The sequence below is a fragment of the Emys orbicularis genome, chromosome 2, assembly GCF_028017835.1.
Source record: "Emys orbicularis isolate rEmyOrb1 chromosome 2, rEmyOrb1.hap1, whole genome shotgun sequence".
NCBI lineage: Eukaryota > Metazoa > Chordata > Testudines > Emydidae > Emys > Emys orbicularis.
In genome coordinates, this window is record NC_088684.1 from 199709354 (window position 1) to 199730429 (window position 21076).

Here is a 21076-nt window from a genome sequence, read left to right on the forward strand (position 1 = left end):
AATTGGAGTATTGTGGAAGTGAAGAAGAATCTAATTTAGCAGAGTTCCTATTTGTGGTATCATAGCAAGAAAACTTTATAAAGGATTTATTATCAAGGAATTGTGACTAACATGGGGAAACAAAATAAATAGTTGAACAGTTAACAGTACATGAGATAATAGCAGTAACTTCAATTACACAAAAATGGAACTTTGGAACTGGAACTGCATTGATTTTGAAACATCTCAGAAAACGAAGGGCTCAATCTGAGGTCCTGGCATTTGTAAATCATAGAACCTGTCAGAAGTTTGCTGCCCAGTTGGTCCCTAAATTATCCTAAAGAGGGACCATCCTCACTGACAACTGTGTCACATCTATACAGCTGCCCAATCCTACTTTTTGTCCAGTCATAGATATACCACCTTACCCTGGTATCTGAAGGATAGGTGCTTCCCAGACCTCAATTTATTCTATTCAGGTAATGGGGAGTTCCTTCCTCAGCTGATGTAACATCTCTTCCCTGCTTTATTACAACCACATTAAATAGAAAGGGGTCAACTGAGTCTACGGACTTTCTCTCCTCCACAGACGGCAATTAGAGGAATGAGAAGAAGTCACAACAATGACTCTTCCAGGAGAACCCCAACTCCAAAATTCAGAATTTAAAAAAAAAAATTGAGTGTAGATTCAGTTGGCCTGACTCTTCTGACACCATTCTTAATCAGAACTTAGCCACTGAAATCACTGGGTTATATCAATGTAAAAAGGAATGTCAGAGGCAAATCTGGCCCTGTGTATTTACATCTAATGGAAAATTAATCAAAAAATGAGTCTTTTAGCATTTCTTTTGTCATTGATGAAACTCCTCATACCATCAGCTTCTCCAGAACATGAACAGCTAGTAAGTATTCCCTACTATCTGAAGACAACGTTTGAATGAATCAATCAAGAACAGTATAAACTCCCCACCTTCCCTAACAGAAAGTAAGCCATTATTGCTGTTGCACTCCTGTCAGCCATCTTGGAAATCTTGTTTAAGCATCCTATGAAGTTAAAAGCTTGGCATAGTTTTCTTAGCTGCCTTTTATCAACGTTTTCCTTTTTACCTAGAAAGTTTGTTGCACATCAAGGCGAGATTCACTTGGACATGAACTTTTTTTTTGTAGGAATGATTCCCTTTAAGTTACAGCTACAAAGTCCCATACAGTTCAGTAAATGAATTCTCCTGGTATTTCTTGCAGCAATGGTTCTTCAAATTTAAATCGTTTGGAAATGGCTTTCTGCTCAGTTATTTTTTCTTTTTCTGACTGCCTACATTGTCCCAGTGTATACGAAGCCACTACAATTAGTTCCTCTGTCACTATTGATTCCTCTCCTTCAGTTTTCTCAGCATCCGTAGAATTTTCAGAGGCAGAATCTCCATCTTTTTGGATGACAGTATTTACCTCATCTGCTGTACTCTTAATGCTACACACAGGGTCTGGAATATCACTTTGTGCTAGCCATGGGTGTTGCAGACATTCTTCAGCTGTTGCCCGTTCCCTATGGAGAAAAGAAGGCTCATTCAAAAGAATGTCAGAAGTGTCAAAAGAGGAACACTAAACTCAAGAACTTGGATAAGAACTAGAAAGATTAAGAGCTTCTTCTAGGGATATGACTTTGCATTAAATAGGACCGATCAATTATGGAACTAACAAAACAAAACATCAATTGTAAAGAAAAAAAATCAGGAGCAACAGCTACCCAGTAAAATAGCTGAGGGTTTTAAATCCTCTAATCTCTTTGTTTTATATACCTTGCTAACTATCAAATCCTATGAAATCTAAAATTTAGAGCAGCAGTCTAATTATACACATAATGATTTATACCAAGCTGTGAAATACTTGCATCCTTGATATTGCTCACTGTTGTTTTTCCTATGGAACTATGCAGACAGTTGCTGAGCCAAAGGGAGGAATAAATAAAATACTACAGATACTTTTCAGAACAGAAGCAGCATTGTGGGGCTTCATATTTGCCTCCCAATGGCAACCAGGTCAAATCTGCTCAGTTCACAAGTAAAAATATATTTTAATAACAGTCAGCCCAACAAAAGACAGTAAAACACGTCACTAATCCACAGACTGGGAAGTTAACTGCAAACTCACTAACTTTGCAAAAGTAGTCAGTGAACAAATGCAAAAGAGCAAGGATACTACACCACACATTTTACTTTATTCATTTAGTTTCTGACAAGTAAAGTTCAGTTTTAATTATTTAAATTACCGCTACTACAATTTATGTAGTGTATTTTGTAAAAAAAATAATAATGAAGTCTTAGCAATACAAGACTCATTACAGCATTCATTTATGAGAAATGGGAAATGTGTCTTTTTGTAGACACAAAACATGGTTATACATAATGAAGTGCAAATTAACAATGTTCTACTGCAGGTCTTCATCTACACTATCTCTAATCTATGAATGACTCAGACAATGCTTTAGTTGGTAGCAGTATTTAGAACTCATTTAGTCTCTGGAACAGACTGCTTTTTACTGAACTTACTCAGGTTTCTTAACCAAAAGGGTTTTGATGAAGTCCACAGCAGACTCTGATATAAGGTCAAAATCTTCCTCGGAATAATTTATGTTCATTTGTGCTATATTTAAGAATGTTTCTTGTTTATCATCTCCCAAGAAAGGCGATATCCCTGTTAGCATGACATATGCTAGTACTCCAATGCTCCTAAATTAAAAAAAAAAAAAAAAAAAAGTAAAGTAAAGACTTTTTAAGTTCAATTTTGTAAAAGTTGTAAATATTAAAGGCTACACTTACCACATGTCTGTTGCTGTACTGATTGGGTCATAACTCAGAATTTCAGGCGCTGTTATGAAAAAAAGCATAAGGTAGATTCTATTATTTGTTCAAAATAGAACTAATCTATATTTACTCATTTATATGCAAAGTCATACTTTACAAGCCAGTATTACAATTCAAAACTAGGCAATTTCGAAGACTTAACAATGCAACCCATCTTGCATAATCTGGAACATGACGAGAACATTTGAAAGAAAATCTGGACCAAATTAAATTTAAAAATCTAACACAGATTACGATTATTTGATTTTTACTTTTTTTTTTATTCTGCATACCTAAGACTGGCTAATCTTTCCTACTAGCAACTAAAATGATTCAGAATGTGAGTGGTCATTGGTAGCTCCACTCCTGTGGAAAGGGAAGACTTTTACAAAGCTACCTCCTATCATGTCAGTTTGGCAGGCACTCTCAACTCTGTGGTGGAGTGAACAGCTCTAAAAATCCACATTGTGGTTCTACCACCCAGGCCCAGGATCAGTTAATAGAGCATTAATGAGTATGCTACCAATAGCAGTGCGGATCTCACTACTGAACATGGTAGAAAAGCCATTTTCCCAGAAGGATATTCGTTCTACAGCCAGATGTCAATTGTCCCCCCACTTCCACAGCACTGCAGGAAACTCAGGGACCAGCTCATATTATAGATTGCAAACAAAGCAGACAAATGTTTCTTTCACTCACAGAACATAAGTTATTTCCAAATAATTCTGACAGTGTAAGTTCAAGTTATATTTTTTAAATGCTAAGGGCAAGGGTGTTAGTGGCTCCAGTGATTTCATTTTAAAGCTATAATTTAATGTATTAAGATTTTTCTTATGGTCCTGTATTTGTACTGGACTTTTCTTAATGTCTAATGATGCCATACAGAAACATTTTATCTTCTAGCATTTGGATCTGTATAGACGGTAAAGGCATCCATCTTTTGTATTGTTACAGAGTAATGTATGATTATGATTGTCTAAAGTTGAAGGTTTTCCCTTTCTTTTGTAAATATTACATCCAGACAATATCCAAATCCAAAGAGGCAGCTCAGAGTTATGAACAGTTCGGAAATGGAGGTTGTTCGTAACTGAACAAAACATTATGGAGGTTCTTTCAAAAGTTTACAACTGAACATTGACTTAATAGAGCTTTGAACCTTTATTATGCAGAAGAAAAATGCTGCTTTTAACCATCTTAATTTAATGCAACAAGCACAAAAACAGTTTCCTTACCACGTCAAATTGTTTTTTTTTTTTTTTAAACATTTGTAGTAGTTTACATTTAACACAGTTACTGTATTGTATTTGCTTTTTTTCTGTCTCTGCTGCTGCCTGATTGCGTACTTCCAGTTCCAAATGAGGTGTGTGGTTGACTGGTAAGTTTGTAACTCTGGTGTTTGCAACTCTGAGATTCTACTGTACTTACCCACATATTCAGGAGTTCCCATAATTTCTCTTAGCTCTTCACTGCTTTTCAGTATTCTGGAAAGGCCAAAATCAACTATCTTAATGTCTCCCAAAGGAGATTCACTAGTTAGCAGAATATTCTGGGGCTGAAAAACAAAAGAATCAAACAAATGACCAGGCTTTTTAAGCACTCAAACCTACACTTGACTATAGTATTGTAGGAGTGCAGTGTCGTTTTGAGCACAAAAATAAAGAGGATGCATTTTCCAGTACATTTTAAAAAAAAAAAGCACTTTTTTTTTTTTTTTTTTTTAAAGACTCCATTAGTCAAGGACTTACACTGGAAAAAAAAGACCAACAGTAGGATGCATCTGTATGGCTGAGAAATCAAACGTCTGCCATTCTCAGACTATTTATGAAAATACACCAGTACCTACAGTTTAACACCATCTATATGTGGAAACTCCATCAATAGTTTTGCCATCACATACTTGCTTTTGTTACTGTGGAGCTCTAATTTATTAGAAGACATGTTGACATTTTAAGCCATTTTTTATTTCAATGTCTTCAACTCTAAAGATATAAAAAAAGCATGTTAGTTATTTTGGACAGTCTGTTTTGAAATACAGCAATTTTATCTATTGTGTCTGACCTCCATTCTGCTTTTGATATTAGAACTAAAAACCATTTTATTTTAGAACATTTAAATTTGTTACCATCTACAAGAACATAAAGTGTTAAACAAAACACCTATTTTTCAGGCACTTGGATTGTTTACTTTAAGAATCAACATGCAAGTCAAATGCTAACCTTGGATAAACTTGTGTTTTTTCCTGAAGTACTGAATTCCTTGTGTGTCATCCTTGAAAATTATGTTTGTAATCATTAAAAAAGCTCCATGGTAAAATATTATGAGTACTACCAGAGTCAGTCTTAGGGGACCATGAAGACCAAAATTATGGATCTTCAGGATTTTGATGACCTAAGTATGTCAGGAATACTCATTTTCATAAGTTTTTCTCTTTTCTTTGCAAAGATTAATTTATGTTTGTCACTGATATTTCCAAAAGATCACATACTATTCAGTCCCCATCTGGTTGATCTTTGGGTCCTACGAAATCCACACAGTTACAGGTTCCTATATTTCTGGAAGACCTTCCATCTATCTGTGAATTGGGAAGGTTGTAGGGACAAAGAGAGAAGCAAGCATCAGCCAACCAACTGCTGGTGGTTCTAGAATCTGCACAATAACCTTCTCCAAAATCTCCAGGCCAATTCTGTACAGTGGTATGGTCGTGGTGGAAAAATGTTAGGAGGATGAGGTAGACGAGGCTTTCTTTGGACAACTAACAGAAGTTTCCAGATCACAGGCCCTGGTTCTCATGGGGGACGTCAATCAACCTTACACCTGCTGGGAGAGCAACACAGCAGTGCACAGACAATCCAGGAAGTTTTTGGAGAGTGTTGGAGACAACTTCCTGGTGTAAGTGCTGGAGGAACAAACTAGGGGCCATGCTCCTCTTGACCTACTGCTCACAAACAGGGAAGAATTGGTTGGGGAAGTAGAAGTGGGTGGCAACCTGGGCAGCAGTGACCATGAGATGGTCGAGTTCAGGATCCTGACAAAAGGAAGAAAGGAGTGCAGCAGAATACAGACCCTGGACTTCAGAAAAGCAGACTTTGACTCCCTCAGGGAATGGATGGGCAGGATCCCCTCGGAAGCTAATATGAGGGGAAAAGGAGTCCAGGAGAGCTGGCTGTATTTTAAAGAAGCCTTATTGAGCGCACAGGAACAAACCATCCAGATGTGCAGAAAGAATAGCAAATATGGCAGGATACCAGCTTGGCTTAACAGAGAAATCTTTGGTGAGCTTAAAGGCAAAAAGGAAGCTTACAAGAAGTGGAAACTTGGACAGATGACTAGGGAGGAGTATAAAAATATTGCTCGAGCATGCAGGGGTGTAATCAGGAAGGCCAAAGCACAATTGGAGTTGCAGCTAGCAAGGGATGTGAGGGGTAACAAGAAGGGTTTCTACAGGTAAGTTAGCAACAAGAAGAAGGTCAGGGAAAGTGTGGGACCCTTACTGAATGGGGGAGGCAACCTAGTGACAGATGATGTGGAAAAAGCTGAAGTACTCAATGCTTTTTTTGTCTCGGTCTTCAGATAAGGTCAGCTCCCAGACTGCTGCACTGGGCAGCACAGTATGTGGAGGAGGTGACCAGCCCTCTGTGGAGAAAGAAGTGGTTCAGGACTATTTAGAAAAGCTGGACATATAAAAGTCCATGGGGCCGGATCTAATGCATCCGAGGGTGCTGAGGGAGTTTGCTGATGTGATTGCAGAGCCATTGGCCATTATCTTTGAAAACTCGTGGCGATCAGGGGAGGTCCCGGACGATTGGAAAAAGGCAAATATAGTGCCCATCTTTAAAAAAGGGAAGAAGGAGAATCCGGGGAACTATAGACCAGTAAGCCTCACCTCAGTCCCTGGAAAAATCATGGAGCAGGTCCTCAAGGGATCCATTCTGAAGCACTTGGAGGAAAGGAAGGTGACCAGGAACAGTCAACATGGATTCTCCAAAGGCAAGTCATGCCTGACCAACCTGATTGCCTTCTATGATGAGATAACTGGCTCTGTGGATATGGGGAAAGTGATGGACGTGATATACCTTGACTTAAGCAAAGCTTTTGATACGGTCTCCCACAGTATTCTTGCCAGCAAGTTAAAGTATGGATTGGATGAATGGATTTTAAGGCCGATAGAAAGCTGGCTAGATCATTGGGCTCAATGGGTAGTGATCAACGGCTCAATGTCTAGTTGGCAGCTGGTATCAAGCGGAGTGCACCAGGGTCTGTCCTGGGGCCGGTTTTGTTCAACATTTTCATTATTGATCAGGATGATGGGATGGATTGCACCCTCAACAAGTTTGGGGATGACACTAAGCTGGGGGGAGAGGTAGATACGCTGGAGGGTAGGGATAGGGTCCAGAGTGACCTAGACAAATTGGAGGATTGGGCCAAAAGAAATCTGATGAGGTTCAACAAGGACAAGTGCAGAATCCTCCACTTAGGACGGAAGAGTCCCCTACTCCAGGCTGGGGACTGACTGGCTAAGCGGCAACTCTGCAGAAAAGAACCTAGGGATTACAGTGGATGAGAAGCTGGATATGAGTCAGCAATGTGCCCTTGTTGCCAAGAAGGCTAACGGCCTATTGGGCTGCATTAGTAGGTGCATTGCCCGCAGATCGATGGAAGTGATTATTCCCCTCTATTCGGAACTGGTGAGGCCACATCTAGAGTACTGCATCCAGTTTTGGGCCCCCACTATAGAAAGGATGTGGACAAACTGGAGAGAGTCCAGCGGAGGGCAACGAAAATGATTAGGGGGCTGGGGCACATGACTTATGAGGACAGGCTGAGGGAACTGGGCTTATTTAGTCTGCAGAAGAGAAGAGTGAGGGGAGATTTGATAGCAGCCTTCAACTACCTGAAGTGGGGTTCCAAAGAGGATGTAGTTAGGCTGTTCTCAGTGGTGGCGGATGACAGAGCAAGGAGCAATGGTCTCAAGTTGCAGTGGGGGAGGTCTAGGTTGGATATTAGGAAACACTATTTCACTAAGAGGGTGGTGAAGCACTGGAATGGGTTTCCTAGGGAGGTGGTGGAAACTCCTTCCTTAGAGGTTTTTAAGGCCTGGCTTGAGAAAGCCCTGGCTGGGATGATTTAGTTGGGGTTGGTCCTGCTTTGAGCAGGGGGTTGGACTAGATGACCTCCTGAGTCTCTTCCAACCCTCACCTTCTATGATTCTATGTTATTGGGTAGGAAAGTAAAGTATTATGCAAGCACGTTTAAAAATACTCAGGCCAGTTATGCCTGCTACATTTTTAGGACACTTTAGGAAGTTTTAAATACTGTACTAGCCTTAATAAATTCCTCCATTCTCGCAAAAGTGAGTTGTCACAAAGAAGGAAATACATAGAGCATGCTAACTGCATATATCAATAGTAAATTTTCTCACCAAGTGGCACTTGGTTGTCACACTGAAGCTTATGGCACTGTACAGGAGCCTATTTTATAATTCTGGTTTGTTCTGTACTAATTTGTACTGAAAAAAACAAATATACTGATCTCCATGCCATGGCAATCAGAGGTGTGGCTGCAACATGTGTAGATGTACACAAGCTAGCTTTGACATAGCAAGGTCAAATGACAACAGGGAAGCTGCAGCAGCACAGTAGCATGGGCTAGCCACTCAGGTATGTACCCAGGGTCCCATACGGGCTTGCACTGCCTGTCATGGTTTCATTGCCACTGTTATTCAAGCCAGCTAGAAAAAAAGCTAGCTCAGCAGTGTAGCCCAGTGGTTCTCAACCAGGGGTACGCAGAGATCTTCCAAGGGGGGACATGATAGAGGTATATAAAATCATGAGTGATGTTGAGAAAGTGGATAAGGAAAAGTTATTTACTTATTCCCATAATACAAGAACTAGGGGTCACCAAAAGAAATTAATAGGCAGCAGGTTTAAAACAAATAAAAGGAAGTTCTTCTTCACGCAGCGCACAGTCAACTTGTGGAACTCCTTACCTGAGGAGGTTGTGAAGGCTAGGACTATAACAATGTTTAAAAGGGGACTGGATAAATTCATGGTGGCTAAGTCCATAAATGGCTATTAGCCAGGATGGGTAAGAATGGTGTCCCTAGCCTCTGTTCGTCAGAGGATGGAGATGGATGGCAGGAGAGAGATCACTTGATCATTGCCTGTTCGGTTCACTCCCTCTGGGGCACCTGGCATTGGCCACTGTCGGTAGACAGATACTGGGCTAGATGGACCTTTGGTCTGACCCAGTACGGCCTTTCTTATGTTCTTATGTAGGTACATGAACTCATCTAGATATTGCCTAGTTTTACAACAGGCTACATAAAAAGCACTAGCAAAGTCAGTACAAACTAAAATTTAATATAGACAATGACTTGTTTATACTGCCTATATACTATACACTGAAATTTAAGTACTATATTTATATTCCAATTGATTCATTTTATAATTATATGGTAAAAAGAGAAAGTAAGCAATTTTTCATTAATAGTGTGCTGTGACACTTTTGTATTTCTATGTCTGATTTTGTAAGCAAGTAGTTTTCAAGTGAAGTGAGACTCGGGGATATGCAAGACAAATCAGACTCCTAAAAGGGGTAGTCTGGAGAGGTTGAGAGCCACTGCGATAGCCACACCTCTGATTGCAGTGTAGACATATCCTTAGACATACCTCCTAGTGGGCAACTGAGTTGATATATGAAAGGGAAAACAGAGAAAGCAACATTTAAGTGAGAGAAGTTTTTACTGGCAATGTTTCATTAGAACTGTAAGCCTTATAAGAAAAGTCATCAGGATTTTAGTAAGTGAGGTATAGTTGCCAAAATAAGCTAACTTTTCAATGACATCCATTGCTTTTTACAAACAGGATACAGTTATATTGCTCAAGATAGTGTGACAGACCCAGACCAGTGGGGTACAGGAGTCTGGTAGAGGGCAAATATACTGGTCACTGGATGAGTAGTTTTCTGTTCCCTGAGTGACCAGAGCAGGGGCTGCACTAGAGTAATCAGGAACCTGCTAGAACCAGTTAAGGCAGGCAGGCTAATTAGGACACCTGGAGCCAATTAAGAAGCTGCTAGAATCAATTAAGGCAGGCTAATCAGGGCACCTGGGTTTTAAAAGGAGCTCACTTCAGTTTGTGGTGTGAGTGTGAGGAGCTGGGAGTGAGAGGGTGTGCTGCTGGAGGACTGAGGAGCACAAGCGTTATCAGACACCAGGAGGAAGGTCCTGTGGTGGGAATAAGGAAGGTGTTTGGAGGAGGCCATGGGGAAGTAGCCCAGGGAGTTGTAGCTGTCATGCAGCTGTTACAGGAGGCACTATAGACAGCTGCAGTCCACAGGGCCCTGGGCTGGAACCCGGAGTAGAGGGCGGGCCCGGGTTCCCCCCAAACCTCCCAATTGACCTGGACTGAGGGTTCTTCCAGAGGGGAAGGTCTCTGGGCTGTTCCCCAACCCACATGGTGAATCTCTGAGGCAAGAAAATCCGCCAATAAGCGCAGGACCCACCAAGATAGAGGAGGAACTTTGTCACAATAGACAACATACCATTTGTGCTACACAGCATGAAATGCACCCACAAAACAAGTTAAAAATAATCATAATTCTAATTAAGTCTTACTGAAATATCAATTAACTCCAAGCTCTTTTGAAAAGGCATCATTGGCTTCTAATGAAGTCAGAAGCTCTCTCAAAGTCCAGTATGAGTTCTTTAAGGCAAATAAAGTAGTGTTGAGTTTGACCTTGTCTGCTCTTAAGTCACAATTCAAGTTTAATGTAAATAATTTAATATATATTCTCTTTTCTACAAGATGCTTTCATCTAATTTTCGCACAACTTGTTTTCTGTATTTAAAACACTGATTGAGTTTGAAAAGGTTTATCCACTGAAGAGCTTGCCAGCGCAAGGTGAAAAATACCCGCACTACCAAGTGTTCCCCTCCCCAAAGGCCAAACCCCCTGCAATTAAAAGGACTGAAATAGGTTTTATGCAGTTTACAATATGAATAATGACAGGATGCAACAGATGGGCATAGCTTACAACACAGAGGGTGGGGAAAAAGAAAAAGGTAGGAAAGGTAGGAATATATGGTAATGTAGATAAGCCAAGCACATAATATGCAGTTTTGCTTTCATTGTTATTTATTATGACAGCGTCTGTCATGGTTCCATAGTTAAGGTTAAGTTGAATTTTGCACTTAAAGCAGGGATTCAACCACTTATGTATGAAGAATGAAGTGTATCCTCCCCAACTCATAACATTTGAATGCAAAATTTGAGTGTTAACAGGGAAATTAGTTTATTAATTTAGTCAAAAATTTAAAAATTGGTCCTTTTAATAAATTAAGCACCCCGTCAGACCATTGCTTTGCCCCAAAGAGTCTTAACAGAATAATGCAGACTCTTCAAAATTCCCCTATGGTTACAACTCAAATCTTGTGCATTGGTTACATTTGAATATTAAGGATTAAATGGTTATTAATTTGCCATTTTTTGTAACTGAAAATTACTTTGACAGGGGTTGAAGAATAACATTCTTCTACAGAGAAGACCATTATTGTGCTCAATGGGAATGAAGCTAGAAGTATGCATAGCAAAGACCCCGCTTTCAAAACAGAGATAAGCCAAGCTGTCTCAGGGAAGACAGTGAATCCTGAACAACGTACAAATTAGAGCCTGGAGGGGAACATGGACGTCAGGAATTGGGGGAAAACCTGTCAGTATGTCCTGGTCACTTTGCATTGCTTCAGCAGAGTAAAGCAAAGTGTACTGGTGAATCTGGCCCTAAAAGTTCAAAGGAGATTGAAATGTTGATACTATATATATTTTCAAATAATTAGAAATATCACAGGTAAACATTCTATGGGGGCTTCTTGATTCATGTTCATCTATGAAATTTTTAATATTCAAAAGAAAAAACAAGGCTTTTCCTAGATAAAGACTACACTGAACTGGCAATAAAGTGGATTACACATCACTCACTCAAGAGTAAACACACAAACATGGCAAACTCAAGAAATTCAGAGTTAAGGTTATGCTTAAAAGAATGGAAATGCAGGTAGGGTACCAATATAACCTTAATTCTACCCTGTAGTGATGCCATGCTATTACTAAATAATTTAAAACTATTATACACAAAGTCATATAGTCCCAGATTAAATTTATTTCTTCTTCATATCCTCAAACTTTACATTTTTAATTTCTTTTAAGTTTAACCTTAATTGTGAACTTGAGTTTCTAGTGCTTGTTTTTTGAGATAATTACAACATGTGTATAATGCTTTACCTTTAATCTAAGAGAGATGCATTCAGCCTTAAGAACTCAAGTTTCATGTAGTTATCTGATCATTCTAAGAGACTGATTAGACACTTTACGGTAGACATAGCAGGAATGGAGTTGCAGCACTGATGTGAAGAATGCAGTAATTTTTGTTTTGGGGGAGGGCATTTCATGCAGAGAAGAAGGTGCCCAAGCACTTACAGGAGAAGTAGATAAACAGGATGAAGGATGGTGCTGCATGTGGAGCATTACTTGACCTTTTTCCTTCCTGACTTCACTCCGCTTTCTCATTTCTTTCTTACAGATAAATGGTGCATCTTTTCCTATGTTTTTATTTCTTACTCCCTTCTCCCCCCGCCTCCACAGATTGGGTTCTCTTCCTCCTTCCCTACATTTTCTCTTTTCCATGTGCTTCTCCATTCACAATTCCCCTCCCCCAAAACATCCCCACACCCAGAGATTAAGTTTATCAACCAAACACCAATATAAAATAAACTACTCTGGCTCTTTTATCCAACATAAATGGGCTCGGGTGCAGGGGAGAGGGAGTGAAAGAACTTCAGCCTAAACCTATGCATCAACTCCAGATTAAAATAAAAGCAGTACAGCAATGTTGTGATGTTTGATTCTACGTTTGTGATCCAATTTATTTACTCTCATTTCAAGTCAATAAAATCATACTGCATCATTGCATTTTGCTTTTTTTAAAAAGGCAGAAAACCTCTACTGAAGTCAGGATATGATAACCACTCAGTGGGACAAGAGACAAATCCTGCAGGGGAAAAGAGGGACATGTGGCAACTCTGAACCCATGGTAAGCCAACTCAAAGTTAGACTTTTCTACAGTGTAAAATGCAACAGCATTTATTCTCACAGTGGAAGTATTGCAAATATCATGGGACAGACATGGTCTGAAGGAGGCTGTCAGTACCATAGACTGGTCTGAATAGAGTTTAACTTGATTCTTATAAGACAATTCTTCTAAACTGTAACAATATCAGTCACATATAGACAACTGTTTTGATTTAATTCTTTTGGATGTAGTCTGACCTAATGTGGAGGTGTCAACCACCACAAAAAGCTGGATAGATCTTTCTAAAGCTCTTTGTTTGGTCCAGACAAAAGAAATGAAACTAGTGTTAGAATAAGGAAAACATTTTAGGCCAGATTCATTAACTCTTTGGCCATCGGAGTTAGACACATTGCTTGCCAAATATGTTCTGTGCAAGCAAGCCTCCCAAATGCCAACATAAATTAGTAATACTTAATAAATCTCAGAGTGTTTTAAATTACTGGATAAGCTTATCGTTCCCACTTTCAAGATGAAGGAAGAAAGAGTTCAAAGTCACGTGGTAATCAACAGCACAGCAGTGAACAGAACTCAAGTTTGATTTCCAGATCTGTACCTTGTAAAATGGACTATCCTGCATGCCCTTAGGAAACCGTTACCATCCAAAGGAAAAGGTGTCAATGGATCTTCAAACACACTGCTTTGTTAGCTTTTAACCTAACCTAGAGCTCATTGGCCAATATTATTAAATGAGACATTACTGGGCTCTCCAAAAAAGGAGTCAGAACAGTGGTCTTTTCCCCCTTCAAAGACTTGACTTAGACTGTAAAAAGGATCCATGTTAGTAAGACTTCACTACTTTCACAAAATATGCTAAAGAGGAGTTTACTAGAAGTGTACTAGAAGATTAAAATTCAAATACACTTGCAAGTTAATTTTGTGATGCATTCTTCTTGCTTTTTATTTATTAGCTACTCACTAATCTGCCTCTGGCCCTAGGCAACAAATCTGAGCTGCCAGTCAGAGGGTCCTGGGTTGGAACCCAATGGAGCAGGGAGGGCCCAGGTTCCCCTATTGCTGGCCCCACAGACTCTCGCCATTGGGCCACACTATGGGTTCAGATGCACAACCCCCCATCGTGATGTTACATAATTTGTCACATTATGACATAACAAATTGTATTGTGTATGGCCAAATATCATGCTTACACATGCAAAAATAACAGAGGGATCATATATCTTGTGTAAATATACTCACCTGATCAGTCCTTATGAGTCTTATAAAACTCTAAAAACAACACAGATCAGAGAGGAAACTGTTTCTTTAAGTTGTTGCTGATTACTAGAAGTATCCAGTGAATAATTGTTGGGACAGATGACTTATTTTATATTTGGGATTAGAGTTTTGAGTTAATGGACTGTAGACAAAAAACACAAACCCAAAGATAAATTGAATAAAGGTTTAGAAAGAAAATCAGATTGGCCAGGATCAAACAGCCCTATGGACGCATCTCTGATAGTAAATATTGTGAGACATCTGCTTAAGCTGATAAACTAGTTTTCCAGATGGCGTTGTGCGTTCAATGTTGTTCAGTTTAAGACTTAAATCTGCTGGTAGCACTACTTACAAAATGCAATAAGGTATAGATAAACAAGATCAGCAGCAACAGAATATAGCAGAAAAATTAATATTCAACATTCACAAACCATCAGCAGATGTTTACACTAGAGATTTTTAAAGTATTCTTATGCTGCTGCTTCACTTAGATATAAACAAGTAGACAAGTCTCAAAAATTCCAATTCACTTGGGTTCGATTTACATGGTGCTATAAATGCTCACCCTCATTTGGGGGTGGGGCTTTTGTGGAGCCAGGAGCAGTGGAGACTGTGGCAGGGGGAAGAGAACGATTTCCAAAGGGAGCAGCTAAAGAAGTGCTCCACGTGACCCCTCCCCTTTGTTCCCCACCATTCCTTCACCCTCATTGTTTGAAGGCTGGTCTTCTCCACCTCCCCTCCCCCACTTCCTTGTGCCATAGGGTATGGGGAGGTCATCTGGGCCAGATTCTAGGGAGCATCCTGCCCAATGCTACTGGGGGGTGGGGGTGGAACAGGATCAGGTGATTGGCTCCCATTTGGTGGATGATACAGTTTGCTACTTGGGTAGGGTAGCCATTGTCTGCTCCCTGTTTCAGCTCCACCTTTCCCACACTTAAACTGGTCTGCTGGATTTCCTATGATGCTGGGGACTAGGCTGTTCACCAGTTTTGCGGTCTGAAAGCATATTTTTCCCATATGGCAAAAATGGCAGATTGCCAAATGACTTTTTACACCTTCCATCCAACATCCAGAAGGTCTGATTTGGGATTTAAATTACAACTGCTGCAACTATGGCAGGTTCCAGTGCAGCTGGTGGTGTGAGAGCCTTAAGTAACCCAGTAGCTGCTTGGGATTTGGGGCTGGGCAGTCACATTGCATAGTAATTTTGTATGCCTCTGTCGTGCACAACTTGTGACTCATCTCATCTCAACCACTCTACTTCTGGCATGGAAGAGAGGAGGTGGGTCAGGACTCAGGCGTCCAGCAGGGTCCCTTGGCTGGGCTGAGGACTTAGAGGGCACTGGTTCCAGTTGAGACCCACACTGGAACAACCTTACCAGCCAGTTTGAGGTGGGTATGCCAGTTAGGCAATCGTTGGTAAATAAGATGCAGCCTCCACATTTAACCACATTATGTGGCCGCACTGTTTCTGCATCCATGTCACTGAGATCAGGTCATCAAATTTCCTTTGCTTTAAAAGATTTCAAAACTTAGTATGTGTGACAGCCTGTACACCCCTATGTTCAATCCTTTTACAAGATTATGATAAATTTCATACAAAAGTATGCCTTGTTAGGAATAATCTGAAAATTCATAATTTACTGATCATTATTGTTCTGGTAAAATGTGTGTGGCAACACTGTATGCAAAGTTAAAGTTATTCTACTGTAGGATATTACTAAAGACATGTTCTGAGTCTGGGGAAGAGTCTCAAACCAGTTCCCCAGAGACAAAAGGTTAGGCAACACATCAGCCAGGTGTCAACAAAATCAAAATATCGGGGGGTAGCCGTGTTAGTCTGTATCCACAAAAACAAGGAGTCCAGTGGCACCTTAAAGACTAACAGATTTATTTGGGCATAAGCTTTCATGGGTAAAAAACCTGCATCTGAAGAAGTGAGGTTTTTTAACCACAAAAGCTTATGCCCAAATAAATCTGTTAGTCTTTAAGGTGCCACCAGACTCCTTGTTGTTTTTTAACAAAATCAAATGTATTATTTTCTGTTAGGAATTTAAAAGAGCATGGTACTCATTCAAGGTGTATGCCAGGACAGATTCTTTGTCTGACATGGCAAGATCTCTTGGACCCAATAATCTCCTTGACTAATCTTCCTGAGTTCTCATGCTCCCCTGTCATTTTTGGCTGCTATCCCCAGAACAAATTATATCAGATTTTGCTGTACAGTAAACAAGTTAAGCCTATCAGAATGCATAATATATAAATGCAGGTAACTAGGCTACTTCAGGGTAGGCTGGAAGTAGTTTTATAGTAGTTCTACATTCGGATTTGCCAAGTAGTTTTATCATTCTGTACTTAAAGATTATATTGCTCAACAACCCACAATAATCTCAATAAAACCAGACAAGTAACTATATTTATTTTGAAAAACAACAAAAACAAAAAAAAACTTTCCACCATTGAAAAATGAATTCCATCATTAAAAATTGTGCAGAAAACTCAAGAAATTTTAAGTTAAGACTCCCACAGAAATAAGTCTTCTTATAAATAGGTAGCACCAGACTGCATATAGTAATGCAAAATGATACTACCTATGCAGAAAAAGTACCAGCTTATAATTGCCATGGGAACCATAAATGAGTTTCCTGACCAAAGAAGCCTAATCTCAGTCAAGGTTTTATCACATGGTTGAACTATTCAACCTGAAGTCAGCCTTAGCCAGCAGTTACTACAGTTTATACTTCAATCTCTGCTTAATGAATGGCAACAGTTGGCAAATGTTGACTTAAGTGGCTTTTGAAGTTTTTTTTTTAAAATACTAAGTTGTCAAATGCAGTATCATAATAAAATGCGTCAGTCCATATGCATCCAAGTACAGCTGCTTAGCAGCCTTTTGTGAGCACTTAATACTGGAATGGTAAGTTTATTTTCAGTGCAGTTACAGCATGCTGTGTTCAATTAATTTTTAACTATTTCTTAACCAATTTTTTCCAAATGTCACAAAGCACAAACTGTCACCCAGGTCTATATAAATGCCAATTTACTTTTTAAAAATGTTACTAGAGCACAAAAATATACTTAAATTCCACTTTAATGAGGGAACACTGCATGAAGCTTAGTTTTGTTTTTAACAACAGTAAGACAGAAACTTCATCCCTTTGGTTGTGTAACATATTAGCAATTTAAGGTCCATATTTCATAGACATTTTGTAACTTTCAGAAAGTTATCATGTGAGGCAAAAATTGCTAATCTCTACTGTATCCCCAAAAGGTGAATTTTGTGCTTTGGGAAGTACATAGACGTATATGAACTTTGTTTTTATTTATAAATTAGCATTAGTAAGGCATTATAGCACTGAGTCAGCATATATTAACAAGTAACTATGGATATGTCTACATTGCAATCAAAGGCCTGTGTCACCTGACTTGGGCTCATAGGGCTTAGACTGCATGGCTATAAAACTGCAGTGTAGACATTTGGGCTCAGGCTGGACCTTGGGCTCTGGGACCCTCATGCAAGCCCAAGTCAGCTGACCCGGGCCAGCCAGAGGTGTTTTATTGCAGTGTGGACATACTCTATGAGAAAAGTAAACACTTACCTTCAAGTCAAGATGTACCACATTATTTCTGTGTAAAAATGAAACTCCTTCTAAAATCTGCCTCATAAGCCGCTTAACATCTTTTTCTTTGAAGGCTTCTTCCCTTTCAGCCACACACTGGTCAAAGATTTCACCTCCAGCAGCACTACGGAAGAAAAAAATCTATTTTAATTTCAAAAGAAATGACACTGTGTCGAAATCTTCATTCTATTCTGGTTATGGTACTATTTACTGTTCTTTAGAATGAATGACTTTTACACATCAGCCTTACAAAGTTCTGCTTGCCTAAAGCAAGCAATTTTGGCAAGCAAATTCTCTCAATATCATGGTATCATCTTTCAATATCAACAGCATGCTCACCATAGTGTGAGCATTTAAAGATGGGAAGAGTGAGTGAATGAACTTTGTACATAGGCTCAAATTTTCCCTGATAATTACATATCGATACATCAGTAAAAATGTCAAGTGTTTACAAATCCCTAATACCATATAATTCTAGTCTTCTCAGTGTAATAGCAATGGAACTCAAGAAGAAGGAATTACTGTTCTACAATACTGTTCTTCTACTCCATTGACATTTTCTCTGTTTTTTCCTGTAAAAAAATCTTTATTCACAACTGGACTGAGCAATCTGGAACGATAATTATTAGTACAAGATTTATATTTCAAAATAAGGCTACAAATTCAAAAAATATCTGACTACATTAAGTGCCATATGTTATAATATTAAAAAGTTAATTTGTTCTCTTTATAGAAAATTATTTTTTAAAAGATTAAAATGTACATCTGATTAAGCAATGTGAATTAAAAACATACATAATTTACACAACTGATAAGGTCAATGAACTATAAAATAAAAGAGGGACAAGTTAGTCTACAATGAGCCTTTAAAGCCATTAATTTCTAGATCAAGTCTTATCAGACATAAAAACAAACCAAAAAAAGGATTTTAAAAATCTTTAACTGCATACTAGGACTTACAAGAACTAATGTAGAGCTCTGTATGAGAGTATCACCAACTAGCAGATGACAGGCTTAAGCAAATCCTGTTAAACCATGATTTATGCAGACCATTCTTGGCATTCTGTTTTGTCTGTTTATAGGTTTCTCACAAAATTTTACGATATATAGTTAGGGCCCTACCAAATTCACGGCCATGAAAAATGCTTCATGGACCGTGAAATCTGGTCTTCCCCCATGAAATCTGGTCTTTTGTGTGCTTTTACCCTATACTATACGGATTTCACGAGGGGAGACCAGCATTTCTCAAATTGGGGGTCCTGACCCAAAAGGGAGTTGCAGAGGGGTTGCAAGATTATTTTAGGGGGTGTAGCAGAATTGCCCCCCTTACTTCACTTCCTTCAGAGCTGGAGAGTGGTGTCCATTGGCCGGGCATCCAGCTCTGAAGGCAGCACCCACCAGCAGCAGAGCAGAAGGGTGCCAATACCATACCATGCCACCCTTAGTTCTGTGCTGCTGCCTTCAGAGCTGGGCAGCCAGAGCGTGGCGGCTGCTGACTAAGGGTCCAGTTCTGCCAGCAGCAGCACAGAAGTAAGGGTGGCAATACCATACCATGCCATCCTTACTTCTGCACTGCTGCTGGCAGCGGCTCTGCCTTCAGAACTGGGCTCCCGCGGCCAGCAGCCACCGCTCTCCAGCTGCCCAGTTCTGAAGCCAGTGCCACCGCCAGCAGAAGTAAGGGTAGCAGTAACAAACTCCCCCCACAATAACCTTGCGAACCCCCCCACAACTCCTTTTTGGGTCAGGACCCTTACAATTACACCACCATGAAATTTCAGATTTAAATAGCTGAAATCATGAATTTTATTATTTTTAAAATCCTATGACCGTGAAATTGGTAGGGCCCTATATATAGTGGTTAGTATACTGTTTGCTGGCGTTGTCAGCTAAACTGTAGAGAAAAGAAAGTGAAGTAGTAGGAAAGATATGGTCATCAAAAATGACTAGCCACCTACTATAGTTGTCTTTTACATTCGGGGGGGGGGGGGGAAGGTTGCAGGTTCAGGAACTGAGGCACTGGGAGAAAGATCCCCTTATTGCAGTTATACTAACATGAAAATCCTCCTCTATTAAGAGAGTATTTCCACACAAAAAGATCTCTGCACTGAAATGTAGAGCAATTATAGCACTTAAACCCAAGACCTGTTTTATTAGATTCTGCCATTTTTATAGGTTCCAAGTTATGGTAATCTTAGAATATGAAAACTTCATAAAAAGCTAGATTTTCTCATCTTAGTATATTCAAAGTCTGAGCTCTCAACATATTAATGTAAAGTGAAAATCCAGTGATGCACCAGGCTCCTTGTAGGGTATGTCTACACTTTAAGCTGGGGGTGTGATTCCCAGCTTGAGAAGATATACTCAAGAGCTAGCTCTTGTCAAACTAGCATGCTAAAAATAGAATACTGCTGCAGCAGTGCAAATAGCAATGAGTGTCTATCAGAGATGCTAGACACGTACGCAGCGCAGCTAGCCCTTCCGGCTGCTTGTGCTCCCGCAGCTACATTCTATTTTTAGCATGCTAGCTTGATGAGAGCTAGCTCTTGAATATGTCTTCTCAAGCTAGGAATCTCAGCCCCCCCACCCCCGCTTGAAGTGTAGACATACCCTTTGAAGTGCACCATTTCCTTTCCTTCCATCAGCACCATCCATAAGACCACTCTTTAGAAAATTACTTCTTTGCTTTGCAGAAGATTAAGGGCCTAGGCCAACTTCCTTTTGAAGTCAATACAGAGGCTTCTGTTACTTCAGTGGGAGATGGATTGGGCCTTTACACATAAGGAACTGATCAGTCCTAATGCCTTCCCTGGAAAGGAAAGTCTTGATGGCACATCTCTGGGTCAGCCATAGTGATGGGCTGAATTATGAAGAAAGGCACAAGATGCTGGAATATTAAAATACACTATGTCCACCAGTTTCTCAACCGTTGAGTACTTACATGTTAAGACTTCTAAGAAACATTAAAAATGCCTTCTACCTCAGACTTCTGAGATGAAGATTGATTGTACCAAGGGCACCAGAGCACTCAACGATTAGCTGCATTAGGGGGAATACAAATGGCATGATTGGTAATCTACACTCTTGCATCTTCCCGATGTTTTGTTATTTGCAGAAGAGGAGGTATGAGGGGAATGAAGAGAATTATACCACTTTCTGAGAACTGCCTTTGGAGTCTAGGCTTTCCTTTCCTCCTTTTTGAGGACCTTATATACACCAAAAAACTACAAACACCCTGAGTCAAAGCTGCAGCACTACTACACATTTTTCATAATATCTGGACTTGCAACGTATTTTGCCATC

At 39.7% G+C, this 21076-nt stretch overlaps 1 protein-coding gene across 1 annotated transcript in view; it reads right to left on the reverse strand.

Annotated features, from left to right (window-relative positions):
- Positions 1 to 1188: 1188 nt before the first annotated feature.
- STK17A (serine/threonine kinase 17a) overlaps positions 1189 to 21076 on the reverse strand; it is a 53670-nt gene continuing 33782 nt past the window's right edge. Inside the window, exons 3-7 of the mRNA XM_065399741.1 lie at positions 17756 to 17900; positions 4245 to 4371; positions 2796 to 2844; positions 2526 to 2705; positions 1189 to 1522 (exon numbers count right to left, since the gene is read on the reverse strand). Of these exons, the coding sequence (XP_065255813.1) occupies positions 1189 to 1522; positions 2526 to 2705; positions 2796 to 2844; positions 4245 to 4371; positions 17756 to 17900 (835 nt within the window). The remainder of the gene's footprint in view (positions 1523 to 2525; positions 2706 to 2795; positions 2845 to 4244; positions 4372 to 17755; positions 17901 to 21076) is intronic.